The following is a 15,907-nucleotide window of genomic DNA, read 5'->3' on the forward strand; positions in this document are numbered from 1 at the left end:
GGGAGGGAACAGCGCCGGAATGGGCAAACACCTCAGAAAAGCAGTTGTTAACATTCCCAGGCCCGGGGAACTACGTATAGAACGAGAGGAGCACGCCAATTAGCAAATATTGCAGGAACTACGAAGCCCGAAACTTTGGGCGAAGGAAACCAGGTTACTCTCTGATCTGTGATTGGCTGATCACGCCCCCCTACGCCCCCAGGTCCCAACAAATCGGCTTTCTTTCTTTATCCTACCGGGACAATTGATCTTGGGAGGAGTTTGGATCGGATTCCTCCATTGCCTTCTGGCTTCGGCGAGTCTGCTTTGTAGCACAAGCTGTGGGCTAACTCTTGAATTACTACCTCTTTTCCTCTTCTTTTCTGCCTGTAGTTTGAGGGAGACATTTTACCTTTACGAGAATTCTGGCCGGACTTAAAACGCAAGTAAGTATAACTGTTCCTACATAGACTTCTCTCACCTTTCTCTCCATTTTTGATTTTGAGAGTGTCTCGGAACTTTCCAGCTCAGAGATGGATGGATGATTGAAAGGGTGGCCTGGGGTGGTAAGTAGTCCAAGTGATTTAATATCGTCCAATGTTGCATCATCTTCATCTCGGTGGATGTAGCTTTTTGCCGAGGGTAAGTGGAAGCATGGCACTCCCGCATGTGACTTGCATCCTCTTCTCCCCCTCCCGACCCCTTAAAATAAAATTTTGGTTGCTTGGCTTTTTGTTTGCTGCGAGTCTAGGACAAGTCATGGCAAGGATGCTGGCGATCACTGAAAAAAATTTTTGGTATTCCGTGCTTTCCCTTCCCCAAAGTTCCAATTTCTTTAACCTAATGACTGAATTTCCACGTGATTTCATAGCCCTCTTGCATCCCCAGGCTTTTTACTGGGAGAACCTCTCCTCCACCCCGCCAAAATCTCCAGGCTGTTGACTAAGCCACTCCTTCCCTCTTTCTGGGAGGGCTAAATTAACTGTTTTGTGAGAGAATTGCGAATTTTCATTGGAATCCCTTGATATAGCCCCAGGGGACTTGTTAATTTGGCAGTTTCTATTTTTACCCTTACCTGAATTGTTTTTTAAGCCTAGGTTAAGTCTCTAAACTTTGAGTTAGCGATGCAAATTTTGGGAAGTTAGTAATACTGGTACTTTATTTTTAAATTTGAATGATTTGAAAAATAAAATTGGTTTTGGCGTAAATTACTCATTATCCTATCGTTTTAGCGGCTGGTGGGGCAAATATTTTTAGTTGTGTGCACATAGTTGGAAGGGACCAACTTATGGAAATTGTTTGCCTAGATTAGAGTCCTAGATGCTGTGACGATCCTTCTCGGACAAGTTCTGAGAAAGTAGGATGGTTGTGGGCAGAACTGTAGCTAAAGTTTCCACGTGTCAGCCCTTTATCCTGTTCTTTGGAACTAGTTAGAACAAGAAGCTAGATTTTTTTTCCCTCCTGGGAATTTATTGGCTGTGTGGTGTTTCCCATTTATAATGAAATTAAATCTTTTAAAGAAGGTTTCCTTTCACCCAAGATTTCTCTTCTTGGCCACACAGTTTTAGTAGTTTTTTATTTATTTTTTCCCCCCATGGTTACATGATTCTCTTGGTCTCCCTCCCCTTTTCAGTTTAGTAGTTTTAGAATCCTTTGTTTGGAAACTTTTAAAAGAAGAGATGAATGGAATATTATTATGTTGGGTTTTGTTGGGGTTTTTTAAGTTCCCAGAAAGACTCAGAAGTTTGTTATTTGAAAATCAAAATTTGCCCCCTGGAGACGTGTCCCCCTGAAGAAGCCAAAAAAATGGGTTTGCTTGGCCTCCCCGCCCCCATCTTCCTTCTGCTCCCCACTTGTATTTTCAAATGTTTTTATTGACTTTTTTCCTTCTCTCTTTTTTTTCTCTTTGCTGTATTCTTCCTCTCTTCAAAGAAAAGTCAAGCAAGCAAAACATATGCTTTTTGTTGGAAAAATGTATTTGTTTTTTCTTCATCTCTATTGTATCACTTGTGTTAATTGATTGAAAACTTAATTTGAGTTTTTTGGCCTCATCTTGATCATTACATTGTTAGAATTTTTAAGTCTTTCAGAGTTGTTTTCCTTACAGTTTTGTGGTCTTTGTTTAAATTGTTCCCTCTTTCGGATCATTTCATTTTGAGTCTATTCATGCAAGTCTTTCCAGGTTCCTCTGGTACCCATCCCTCTGGTTATTTCTTGAGGCACAATAATATTCCATTGCTTTCCTATACCATACTTGTTCAGCTACTCTTCAATTGATTGGCACCCATTTTGTTTCCAGTTATTTGCTGCAATAAAATATATGTATATTTGCACCTATAGATCTTTTCCCTTTATTTTTAATCATTTTGTGGGTACCAGCCTAGCGGTGATATATCTTGACTCAAAGAATATGCACAATTTAGTGACTTAGGGTCTAGTTCTAAATTCTAGAATAGTTGGGCCAATTCACAGCTCTACCAGCAGTGCTCCTACTTATCATCCAGTAACTGCTATTTTCCCTCTGTGTTCTCTTAGACAATCTGATGGGTATGAGTTATAGAACCTCTGTTTTAATTTGTTTTTCTATTATTATTGGGGATTAGGAGCATTTTTTCCCATATGGTTGTTGATAGCTCGTGTTTGTTCATATTCATTGACTTTTTTAGCCATTGGCTCTTATTCTTTTATTTGAATGAATTTCTATATTTTTAGATATTAGATCTTTATCAGAGTAGTTTGCTAAGATTTTTACCAGTTAAATGTTTCCTTCTGATTTTAACTACTTTGAATTTGGGCAAAAAACTCACATTATATAAAATCAAATTCGTCCTTTTTATTTCCTGAAATCTTCTCTATCCTTTAATTGTTCAAAAACTTTTCCTATCCATAGTTGTGGAAGGCATCTCTTTCCCTGCTCCTCTAATTTGTTTGGGGGTTTTATACCTTTTAATGTCCTGTCTTAGAATTGATACTAAGTATATGTGCCAAGGCAAAAGAGCTTAATTTGATGAATAAATCACACTGCTTCTGCGAGGCTTTGCTTATAACCCACTATGGCTCTTTTTGTTTGTATTTTTCTCCTAACACAAATATATAGTTTCCTCCCTATTATTAGGAGTAAAAAGTCTGTTAGTTTTCTTCAGTAATATTGCCTATCCTGTGAATGTAAATACTCACTAGCTTCTAAGTCTTTCCATAATTAGGTCTCTGTTCTAGTACTGGTTTCTATCAGTTCAGTCCCCTTCTAACATTTTATGGCCCATAGTTTCCCAGTAGGTACTTTACTTGCCCTCTTGCCTCCCTTCTTAATTCTCCATTATTCTTATCCTTCTCTGCCTGTTAAGAACATAACTATCACTCAGAATTCATCTTTTTTTTTTTTTAACTCTTACCTCCCATCTTAGAATCAATATTTTGTCCCAGCTGGGTGACCCTGGGCAAGTCACTTGACCCTCATTGCCTACCCTTACCACTCTTCTGCCTTGGAGCCAATACACAGTATTGACTCCAAGATGGAAGGTAAGGGTTAAAAAAAAAAAAGAATCAATATTTTGTATTAGTTCTAAGGCAGAAGAGCAGTAAGGGCTAGGCAATGAGAGTTAAGTGACTTGCCCAGGGTCATGCAGCTAGGAAGTATCTGCAGGGAGATTTGAACCCAGGATGTCCTGCCCTGTGGCCTGGCTTTTCCACTGAGCCACTTAGCCGCTCCCTCAGATTTCATCTTAAATGCTCCCTCCTTCATATAACCTTTACTGTTCTCAGGATATGATCTCTCTATTAATCAAACAAGAAGCCTTCTTTTAGCCCCCTACAATATGAAAGGTATTATTCCAGATGCTATACAAATAAAAACATGTTTACAGAGAAGAAAATACAGAAAGTCATACAAAATTAAAGACATAGTGTTATAGGAAAATTATGGATTAGGTTTTATTATAGCATAACAATAGTGATGGGGAGGGGGTGGCCCTTACAACTGGGAGAAAATCAGGAAGAGCATCTTGAATTTGAAGTGAGCCAAGAAAGAGGTGAGGGAGGTTTCCTGGAGCCAGACAAAGCCAAAGGGAGGAGGGGTCCTCCTTTGGGATGAATGGGTCCAACCTGTGTAAAGTCACAGAGAAAGTGTGGAAAGTTAATGTTGGAAATGTCAGGTACCAAATAACAGCACAAGAAATGAAGGGATCCTGTTTTCACAGACAGGAGAAGACACAATAGTTATTGGACTACTAAACTTAAGAGAAGCGAAGTTCAGAATGAGTAAGAAGAAAGAAGAGTGGTAAAAGATAGGGCATATAATGAAAACATCATAAAAATAGAAAATGGACAATCAAAAGAACTTCAACACTGTCTATAATAATTTTATGCAGGAGTTTAACTGATACAAATTAAGTGCCTCACCAAAGAGCCAAAGAAGTGATTTAATTGGTGGACACTTTGCCAAAAGCAATACTATGTTAGAATATAAACTCATTTGTAAAATTGTGTGAAGCAGGATAATGGACAGTTGTGAGCATTATGATTTCATAAAGTGTAGAGAAAAGTTCTAGGCAGAAATCAATTCAAACAAAGCTTTGCCAGAAATTCAACTAAGCAAAATCATCTCCAGGATGTTAAAAGATAAAAATTGAAGGCCAACAAAGAAAAAAAATGTCAGAGATTCATAAAAATCCTTATAGTAAGCTTTTCTTAGTCAAGAACAAGTGAAACCAGGGCAGCCAGGTGGCTCAGTGGAAAGAGTCAGGCCTGGGTTCAAATTTGACCTCAGGTACTTCCTAGCTGTGTCTCTGGGCAAGTCACTTAACCCCCCATTGCCTAACCTTTACTGCTTTTCTTCCTTAGAACCAATACTTGATACCAAGACAGAAAGTAAGGGTTTAAATAAAAAGTATGTGAAACCATATCACAGTCACGAATGTGCATATAGTAGATGTAGAAATGAAACGAAAGAGTAAAGATGGGAAATCAGCTAAATCTAACCAATAGTACATAAAGGAGATATGAAGGGACACAGTTGTGAATAATGTGACAAATTTAATGAAGGACAATTTTAATGAATTTGAAGGATAAATTTAAAAGAATTGAAAAGAAAAAATTATAAAGACTTAAGAGTTCTGATCAAAACAATTAATGTATTTCCAGAGGACTTGGAGTAAGGCATGTTACCCATTTCCTAAGAGATGAACTCAAAGGACAAAAAGAGACAGTTTGGGGCGTGCCTTGCTTTTCCCTATACTTAATGTTCTGCCCCCCCATCTTGGTGTCTCATGCCTGTAGTGCATGCTGCCCTCACCTCCAATTTTTAGGATCTCCAACTTCCTTAAGACAACTCAAAAATGTAAATTCCTATTTCTGACTTTTCCTGATGTTCCCCATTAGCTTTGAGTTTACCTTGAATATACTTTGTAATTAACTCTTTGTGTACACGTTGCTTCCCTGATAGAATGTAAACTTCTTGAAGGTAGAGATTGTTTCATCTTGTTTCTGTATCCCTAACTCCTAGCACCATGCTTGGAACATACGAGGTGCTTAACAGATGTTTGTATGTTGATCAATTAATTATATCTTGGTCATCTTTCCAAGGCAGTGCTGGGGGACCATAGACAACTTACTTAACTTCCCAAAGCCTCAGTTTACCCATTTGTAGAGTGGATAATGGTATTTGTCTTTCATACCTTTCCATGTTATTTTGATGAAAATGCTTTGCAACCTTAAAGCACAACATCAATGTGATATTATTCATGCTTATTTCTCTGACCATCAGCTAAATCTAGAAGAAAGATATATGTTATACATGGTCTGTCTTTTGTTCTGTTGCATTACCGTCTGACACAGATTTTTCTCTGTATCCAATTCATAATACCTTTCTATCCTTTATCATTACCTGATTCAGATTTTGATAAGCTCTGTGTGATCTTGAAATCAGGTAATTCCCCTTTTGAGGTTTCTTTTCCTTATGTGGGTAACTGTGATGCAGGATGGTGTGTACTCAAGTTTGTTTTCTGGGTGACATAAGGCAGACTGCCAGGGGGAACCAAATTAAAACATTAATTGGAAAATGTTTAACAAAATAAATAAAATATGATCTAGTATGGATAATGTTAATTTGTGGTTTTCTAAGTAAATATGTGGCCTAAAGCAGTACTGGGGAAAATTTATATCCTTGAGTACTGTAAAGCAGGGTTACCAGCAGAAGCCTTTGGCTCTTGCAAATTCAACTGTTTCTTTATAACAGTACATATATTAACAAATTAGGGAGGACCGAAGTCAGTGAATTGGGCATGCAAATTAAAAAACTAGAAAGTGAACAAATTAAAAATCCCCAGATGAAAACTAAATTTGAGATCCTAAAAATTAAAGGATAAATTAATAAAATTGAAAGTAAAAGAACTATTGAATGAATAAATAAGACTAGAAGCGGATTCTTTAAAAAAAACAAAATAAACAAAGTCCTGGTCAATCTACTAAATATGTGGCCTTTAGGGATCTATTTCTTTTTTTTTATTTGAAAAATCTTTAATTAATTTAGAATATTTTCCCATGGTTACATGAATCATGTTCTTTCCCTTCCCTCCTCACACCCCCCTCCCATAGCCAATGAGCAGTTCAATCTGTTGGATTTCTCAAAGACAATGGTATCACCACTGCTCATTAGAGAACACCTACTTCCAAGCTCTGAGACTTTTCCCACTCTCCCACTATTCAGAGGTCAGTAGGGCTGGAAGTCTGGGACTAGCACTGGCCCACTGTTTCAATGTTGATTTTGGAGTTTGTGAAGGAAAAACAAACAATGAAATACTGCTCTTGTGAACCATCAGGTATTATTGTACTCTGTAGGTCAAAGTGGCCTAGCTATTACTTGTTCACTGCACTCCACCACCTCTTTGGAAAGGGGCAGAGCTTGAATCTCCAGGGTCCGTGCCTCAAGTCAACAAAAACTTATTAAGCACTTGCTGTTTGCCAGGACTCTGCTTAGCACTGGGGATAAAAATACGAAGAAAAAGAAAGGGAAAGAGAACACAGAGAAGGAAGCTAGGAGGAGTGGAGAAGGAGGCATCTATCTGCTTTGGGGCATGGTGTAGCAGCCAGATAAGTCAGAAGCAGAGACTCCTGAGGAGTGAGAGAGGGAGAACATGGCTGGCCTAGGCACTTCCTCAAAAATGGAGATTCTGGGAGGAACTCACTAACAAAAGGAAGGGACCAAAGGACTGGGAGATCTTCAGGGTAAGAAAGCTAGAGTGGAATAAACATCATCTAGGATAAGAAAACTACTGGGTAATAATAAAGAAAGAAATCTAATCAGGAGTGGGAACATAACTGGCCTCAATACTTATTTAAAATGCAGGTTTTCATAGGGGGCAGCTTGGTGGCTCAGTGGTTTGAGAGCCAGGTCCAGAGATGGGAGGTCCTGGGTTCAAATGTGACCTCAGACACTTCCTAGCTATGTGACCTGGTCAAGTCACTTAACCCCCATTGCCCACCCTTACCACTCTTCTGCCCTGGAACCAACACATAGTATTGATTCTAAGATGGAAGGTAAGGGTTTAAATATATAAATAATAAAATGCAGATTTTCAGAGGAATTTATTGGCAGGAGCTCCTTAGGATATAATTTTTTTGGTCACTACTCTTCTATACCCCTCCTCTCTCTCTCTCTCTCTCTCTCTCTCTCTCTCTCTCTCTCTCTCTCTCTTATTGTCATTGGAAGCTAGAGATTTACCTTGTGATATCTCCTTACAACAATTAGCTCACTTTTTAGTCTCCATATACTTGTTCTATTTCTTAACTCCTTTACAAAACATATTAGATAAAAAGTTATTAGTAATATTACAGTTCAGTTAGGAAAAATCCTCATATCAGGTCAGAAGTTTAGCTAGCAGGCAGTGGGGGTAGGTAAAGTGAAGGGATAAGGGAATCAAGAAGTAGGAGGGCACAATTAGGGGATAAGGAAAGGCTTTGGGGAAAAGGAGATAAAATAAGAATTAAAGAATTAAAAGGTAAGGGAGAAGGGATAGGATTTTTTTGTGTGTTTGTTTTTTTCCCCCGAGTTCTATGTCATTATTAATGTTTTTAGAATCCAGATTTGGATGTTCTCCCGGTCCCAGTCTGTGATTGACTTCAAGTACTCCAACCAGAGCCACAGGCAGTTCTGCTACTGCAACTGCAAACAGCCAATCCACCTCCCCCTGTGGCAACAAGGAGGAATTCTACTTTCCTGGAAATGCCCCTCGCTAGCTGGGCTCCAAACCCTCTTCAAACAGATTCTCCTCTCTTACTGCTGCCACACCAGACAGAACAGGTGTCCAGAACTAGATTTTCTGGCTTCCAAAGTCCCTTCTTTGTTAGCAATGAGGCTTGAGTCCCTGCCCTTAGGGCCCAGTGTTGGCTGACTCTGAGGTGTCTACTCCTTCAGATCCCAGGCCATGGGACAGCCATGGTATCTGGAGGCTAGAGCTGAGGCTGGAGCAATTACAGCTACTCCCAGGGTCCTCCACCTGCAGATTCCAGAGGTATCCTCCAGCTCAGCTGACAAAGTGAGGTTGCCAAGCTTGCTCTCTAAGGCTGCTTTATAGATTCCCTCTGTTTGCTTTGTTCCGGCCCCCAGGACCTATGGGTTGGGTCTAAGGCCAAGGAAGTCAGAAACCTTCCTTTCTAGTTGTCATTGGCTGTTCAGCTTCACCCAGGACTTCTATCCTTTTTTGCCCCTTTTAATATTAATTTTATGGTTGGTTTTAGAAGGGTGAGAAAGCTTCACATCCTACCCTGTCATCTTCCCACAATTCATCGTCTTTTCTTTGTTTTGACACAGACCATATAGACATGACCATGAATTTTTATATGAAGCAAAATCAGTGCAAAGGAAAGAGCTTATATAAAAAGAGACAAGAAAATTAATTCTGTTCATCAGGCTTAAGAGGAGTTTGGGGTAAGAGAAGACCTCAGCCCTTGAATAAGCAACTTTAAACCAGCAGTTTATGTCTGAGTTCTTTATTCCAGTCTTCCTGCAGGGATCCAGAAGTCCACTGTGTTTTCTTCCCTTTCTGCTGTAGTTCAGCTCTTCCTTCTCTGACTACCCATTATCCCCTTGCCTATTACTTTTTCTCTAGTCAGCCAATTAAGTTTCAGGTATGGACTGATGCTACTGCTGTCACTGTTACTGTGGCTATGCAGTCCCAGAACCTACCCCTCATGTTCAATAATCGAGTGCATTTCCCTTTTTTCAAAGCTTTTGAATATGAATAAAATCCACCTCCTGGCTCGAAGAAAATAATCTAAATTTCTCTTGAAGCTAGGAAGGTCTATATAGTCCTCTGATCTACAAATACCAAAATGCTAGTCTAGTCCTCAAACTCTTACTGCACTCTTCAATATTAAAATTGAGTAAATCTATTGGTTTTCTTAGTGGTTCTACTCCACCTTGTATCTGGGAAATCTGTTGTCAGTGGAATTTTTACCAGCCACACAGTTTATTAAAAACAGTAAAATGAAGAACTATAGTGGGACTGGCAAAAGTAAGGCTAATAGTTTGCTTTGTTTGATAGTCTTCTCCAAAAGAACTCATGGGTAAGATCAGGGGAAGGCTGTGTACTATTTGTGTTGCCAAGACTGGTACAACCAGAAAGGAAGCTGGAAAGGAACAGAATGGAGCCAGCAGCCCAGTCTGGTCTCCCCAGTGCCAAGCTTCCACAACACTGCTGTGCTAGTAGCCTCCCTCACTGCGGCGCCTGGAACCCTTATTCATGGTCTTCATTTATGCCCCTGCTGCTTTCTATAGGCATTGGCTTTTATACCAACCAACAGTCACCTCACACTACTGGCAAAGATTACAAATCTCTTCCAAGGCAAAAGAAAAAAGAAACTCCAGGAGTGTTTGTATACTGGTATAGAACTTTCCCTTTCTTATGTCTCATGGGTCTCAGGCTAAATGGTTTCCAGTTCTGGTTCTAATATTTTACAAATAAATATGGTACATCTAATAAGAGCTTTTGGAGGTCAGTCATGTCGGGGGAAACTGCCGTTGTGCGCATATCCTTGGGAGGTATCCAGTTTGCAACCAAACATCCCTAGCATCAGTTCTTTACTACACTTCCAACTGGAAGATTGTGGAATTAACTGGTAAATTTTTTCTTTTAATTCTTCTGAAGGAAAAGAACAGATGATAATTGCCTTTTTAAAAAACCCTTACCTTCTGTCTTAGAATCAATTTTGTGTATTCCTTCTAAGGCAAAAGAGTGGTAAGGGCTAGGCAATGGGGGTTAAGTGACTTGCTCAGGGTCACACAGCTAGGAAGTGTCTGAGGCCAGATTTGAACCCAAGATCTCCTGTCTTTAGGCCTGGCTCTCAATCCACTGAACTTGAGCTGCCTTGATCATTGACTTTTTAAAGAAAACACCTGGGACCTAGAAATTCTACTGCTGGGCATATTCACCCAGGATGTCAAAGACTGAAAGAAAAGATTCCATTGTAGTTGTAAAGAATGTGAAACAGAGTAACCTATTGACTGAGGAATGACTGAACACATTTTGGAATGTTGTGCCATAAGAAATGAGGAATAAGAAAAATTATAAACACAGGAAGATATATGAACTAAAGCAGAAAAAACAAAACATAGGCAATGAATGACAAGAACATCAACAAAAAGAACAGTAGGATTAACCCCAACTTTTTAGTTATGAACAATATTTGCTGTAAAAGATAAGGAGTTAGTAGAGAATATCTCATAGGTAGTTGTTGCTTGTGATCCATTTTGCTTAACTGTTTTTCTTTGTTACAAGGGAAGGCTGGGGTTGGGAATGCAGAAGGTGGGAAAAGGTATATAAAGATATTAGAGTAAGGTAAAAAATAAGGGGCATTAATAAAACTTTTAAAAAGTACAAATAATTTGTTTTAAGTGAATGAATCTTAAATGGTATACTTGCTGCTTCTCCTTTTTGCCCTTAGCTTACTTATAGCATGCCTCGAGAGCTTCCCCAGATGGAGAGAGAAAAGGGTGTTTGCCCTTATGTCTCTGACAACAACGTGGAGAATTTGACCGCAGAGACACCCGCCAACTGTGGAAATAAGGTCGAGAAGGAGCGAAAGTGGATCCGGCCTGATAACCCTAGCAAGTGTACTTGGCAGCTAGGCAAGCCTATTTCAGAATCTCCTCATCATCATGTCTCCTGGTAAGTGCTTTCTCTTTTGGAACTCTCCAAACCGAGCCATGCCACCATTTTAATCCATAGCAATAGCAGCATATGTGGTGCTCTGTCCTCAGTGCTGGGAATGCTAATTCAAGCAAACAAAACAAAAAGAAAGGTACCCGTTAGGGGTCTGACATTCCAGTCTGGGAAAGACAAATCATAAAAAGAAGCTGATGAAGGGGGAAAGAGATAGAGGAAAAGTAGCTGCATGAGGGCATGATGGAGAAGGAAGTCAGGAGTGGATCCAGAGAAGAATGAAAGAATGAATGACTGACCTGGGCACTTTCCTGAAAATGGAAGTTCTGAGAGGATCTGCCTAACCAGAGAAAGAAGCCACAGGGATGGCAGTGATCTTCTAGGGCAAAAATCACCAGTTGGGCAAGATGGTTCTTGGGGGGCCACTGGATTGAAAGCCAGCCCTAGAAATGGGTGGTCCTGGGTCCAAGTCTGGCCTCAGACACTTCCCAGCTGTGTGACCCTGGGCAAGTCACTTGACCCCTATTGCCTACCCTTACCAATCTTTCACCAATGGGTCAATACACAGAAGTTAAGGGTTTAAAATTAAAAAAAAAAGATTTCAATCAATTAACAAGTAGTCATTAAATCTTTACTGTGTGATCAGCACTGTCCTACAATGTGCTAGAGATACACAGAAAAGAAAAAACAAACATCCCTCAAAGAGACCACATTTTAATGAGAGACACCATATGAATAGGCATATATTGAGTAGGTGGATTTTTTTTAATCATTGAAATCAAGAGTGTCAATATCTCTGTGTGTTGGAGCTGAGATCTAGTGACGATATTGGGAGGTTAGGATTTTTTCCACACAGATGAAGAGTGAAGAAGAAAGGAAGAGATGGTTTGTTTTTTTTTCATGTACTAGTTTGTAAATTATAAGTGAGTTGCCAACCTGCATTGGTAGTGTTCATTTCACACAGGGTGTTCTTATTATTTATTGTATTGTATAATTACAAATTTACTTATGTAATTATAGGTCTAGATGATTCTTACCCCCCAAAATGGGATAAAAGAGTAAAATTACTGGGTCAGATTATAAACTTTTTTTTTCAAGGAGGGTTTCTTCAAATCTGGGTTGAACTAGATGGCATCTGAGGTCCTTTCCAACTTTAAAATTTTGTGATTCTCATAGGCATTTTTTTTTTAAACCCTTGTACTTCGGTGTATTGTCTCTTAGGTGGAAGAGTGATAAGGGTGGGCAATGGGGGTCAAGTGACTTGCCCAGGGTCACACAGCTGGGAAGTGGCTAAGGCCGGGTTTGAACCTAGGACCTCCCGTCTCTAGGCCTGACTCTCACTCCACTGAGCTACCCAGCTGCCCCCTCATAGGCATTTCTTAAAGCTGTTTTGATTTGCTCTTTTAAAAATTGGTAATGACATTAAATATCTATATCCATGTGTTAATTTATTGCCACCATAGGAAATAAAACTGTGTTTTCATCTGTTTCTGCTAGATCCAGTGGGTTCTTTTCTTTTTCCTTTTCCTGGTTATTTGTACAAATTGGTCTTTTCAGGACAAAGTCACCTAAAATTATTCCTGATATTTTGAAGAAAATTGGGGATACGCCAATGGTCAGAATCAATAAGATTGGGAAGAACTTTGGACTGAAATGTGAACTTTGTAAGTATCTAAACATTTTAAGAGGCATTGAAAACTTGTTATGATCTAGGGATATTCCATACAAGCAGTATCTTTGTAATGATTTTTAAATGTTATAACCAAATCTTCATATTACAGACAAAACTCTCTTGGAATTGAACTTGACACTCTTGAATAAAATAAACATTTTCCTAGACAAAGTAGAACAGAGGAAGACTGCATATGAAACCACAAATCTCACTAATATGGTCTGGTTTTCCTTTTAATTACATAGTAATTTTAATATGTAACATTCAAAGCTGCCCTGCTTCAACAAGCTTTTATTAAGTGCCTGCTGTGTGCCCTGGACTTTTTCTTTTTTTAAATCTTTCTTTCTTAGAATGAATACTAGGGATTGGTTCCAAGGCAGAAAAGCTGTAAGGGCTAGGCAATTGAGTTTAAGTGACTTACCCAGAGTCACACAGCTAGGAAATGTCTGAGGCCAGATTTGAATCCAGAATTTCTAGAACTGGCTTTCAATCCACTGAGCCATGTACATACCCCTCAGATATTTTATTATGTGCCGGGAGTACAAATTAAAAAATGAAATAGTACCTGTTTTTAAGGAACTTGTGTTCTCTTGGATTTTAAAAAATTGGTTCAAAGAAAACAAACAAAATATACAAATTAGTTTCTGGAGGGAGGCTATTAGCCCAAGTCCTATCAGGATAGGCTTCTTTCAGGAAGTGACTTTTGAGTTTGCACTTTGGAGAAAGCTTGGAGTTCTTTAAAGTTAGAGATCATAGGGACAGAAATTCAGAGATGGGTGTGGAATGTTGTGCTCATAGAACCACAAGAAAGCCAGTATGGGTGGTCCATGAAATTAGTGAATCAAATTAGTAAACATTTGTTAAACACCTATTATATGCTTATATGCTTAGCACATAGTAGGTGTTTAATAAATAAAACAAACAAAAAGACTAGAAAAGTTGGAAGTCAGGGGTCTAGGTAATGAAGGGCTTTGGACACCAAAATAGAACAGTTTTAGACTTGATCCTGGAAGTGATAGGGAGCCGCTGGAGTTTATTTCATAAGGGGGATGACATGATCAGATTTATGTTTTAGGAAAATCACCTTAGTGGTTGATTGTAGTGAAGAGAGACTTAAGATAGGCAGACCTACCCACAAATGACAGCAGTAGTCCAGGCATAAGGCTTGCACCAGGATAGTGACAGTGTTGGAGGAGAGAAGGAGGTGTCTGTTGCAAAAGTGAAGTGAACAGACAATTGTGACAGTTTGATGTGGAGATGAGGTGTGAGAGAGGGAAAAGTTGAGGATGACATCTAGGATGTGAGACTAGGAGTATGGTGGGAGGGAAGTCTGGAAAGGGTTTAGGGGAAAAGGTAATGAGTTCAGTTTTGGACATTTTTGAGTTTAATCTAGGAGACATCCAGTCTGAGATGTCTAAAAGGCTGTAAGGCTGGAGATCAGCTGGAAGTTTAGGACAGGAAAGGTAGATTTAAGAATCATCCACCTAGAGATAATAATTAGATCCATGGCAGCTGATAAGATTACCAAGTAAAATACAGAGAGAGGAGAAAAGAGGGTCAAGGATTATAAATATGAAAAATAATAAAGGCTGGTATAATAATATAAATTAGTAATTTAATTAAAGCCATGCTGATAGATAAGTTATCAGACCACGCGCTTGTAAGCATTCAAAACTGCCGCCTCCATTACTGTCTCGAGTCTGCTGGCCAAGAGCCTACTGGCAAAGAGACCACTCCCTCCTAACCCAGGAGATTATAAACCCTCTCTGCGTCGACGTAGGCCTCCCCATGCCCAAAGACCCGGAAACGGAAACCAGTTGGACCATGTTGGATCACGGGAAATGTAGTTTTGATACATTTCCCATGTCCACAGAAATATATACACTTTTAGATGGCATTCCCCAAATTTCACTTTTACAGGATGTTGGTTAGAGGACATACCCTGGATGAGGATAGTAAAGGAGACAAGGAGTGATCAGATAGGTAGGAGAAACAGACAAGAGTGATGTTCTGAACATCTAGAGAGAATAGGGTTTTAAAAAAAGTCTATTTATTTTAGAATATTTTTCCATGGTTACATGATTGATGTTCTTTCTCTCTCCTCCCACCCCTCTCACATAGCCAATGTGCAGTTCCATTGGGTTTTACAAGTCATTGATCAAGACCTGTTTCCATATTATTAATATTTGCACTAGGGGGATCGTTTAGAGTCTACATCCCCAATCATATCCCCATCAACCCATGTGATCAATCATGTTTTTCTTCTGTGTTTCTACTCCCACAGTAGAGAGAATAGTGTTAAGGAGAGAGTTAAAAGGCCATTAGATTTGGCAGTTGATCATCAGTAACTTTGGAGAGAGCAGTTCAGGTAGAATGATGAAAAGTCAAATTATTAGGGATTAGAAAAGAGTGAAAGAAGAGAAAGTGATGGTACCTATTGAGATGGCCTTCTCAAAGAGTCTAAACCTCTTGTTAATTCATTATCCCACTCCACAGAGGTTCTTCTTTTCATCCTTCCTCAAACCTCTCCTGGCTTCCTTACCCTTTCAGCTGAGAATCTTGCCTTCCAGTTTTAAAGGGAAAAAAATGAGGCCTTTTCTGTGAGCTTTGTCTTATTTCATATTAGTCAGTTAGTTTCTACCACTAGCTCCTCCTTGACCTCATATAAAGAGGTAATCTTACTCATTACCAAGGCAAACCCTTCTATCTGCCTAAGTGATCCCATTGTGGGGGCAGTTGAGTGGCTCATTGGACAGAGATGGGACTTCCCGAGTTCAAATCTGGCCTCAGCCACTTCCTAGCTGAGGGGTGATGGGCAAGTCACTTAGCTCCAGTTGCCTAGCCCTTATTGTTCTTCTGCCTTTCAATTCTAAGCAGAAGATAAGGGGTTTTTTTTTTTGGTTGTTGTTTTTAATTGATTAATTGTTTAAGAATATTTTTCCATGGTTACATGATTCATGTTATTTCCCTCCCCTCTCCTGGAGCTGACGAATGATTCCACTGGGTTATACATGTAAGAAGATAAGGGTTTTTCTAAAAAGTGATTATGTTGTGAAATGTTCAATAAACCTAGAAAGGTTTATAGAGTCAGGTTATAAAG

At 39.3% G+C, this 15,907-nt stretch overlaps 1 protein-coding gene across 1 annotated transcript in view; it reads left to right on the forward strand.

The window, feature by feature from the left end:
• The first annotated feature begins 300 nt into the window (after positions 1-300).
• Positions 301-15,907, forward strand: part of CBS (cystathionine beta-synthase) — a 55,898-nt gene continuing 40,291 nt past the window's right edge. Inside the window, exons 1-3 of the mRNA XM_044669232.1 lie at positions 301-425; positions 10,918-11,141; positions 12,693-12,799. Of these exons, the coding sequence (XP_044525167.1) occupies positions 10,930-11,141; positions 12,693-12,799 (319 nt within the window). The 5' untranslated portion in view covers positions 301-425; positions 10,918-10,929. The remainder of the gene's footprint in view (positions 426-10,917; positions 11,142-12,692; positions 12,800-15,907) is intronic.

This window comes from Gracilinanus agilis, chromosome 3 (assembly GCF_016433145.1).
Source record: "Gracilinanus agilis isolate LMUSP501 chromosome 3, AgileGrace, whole genome shotgun sequence".
NCBI classification, from domain to species: Eukaryota; Metazoa; Chordata; class Mammalia; order Didelphimorphia; family Didelphidae; genus Gracilinanus; species Gracilinanus agilis.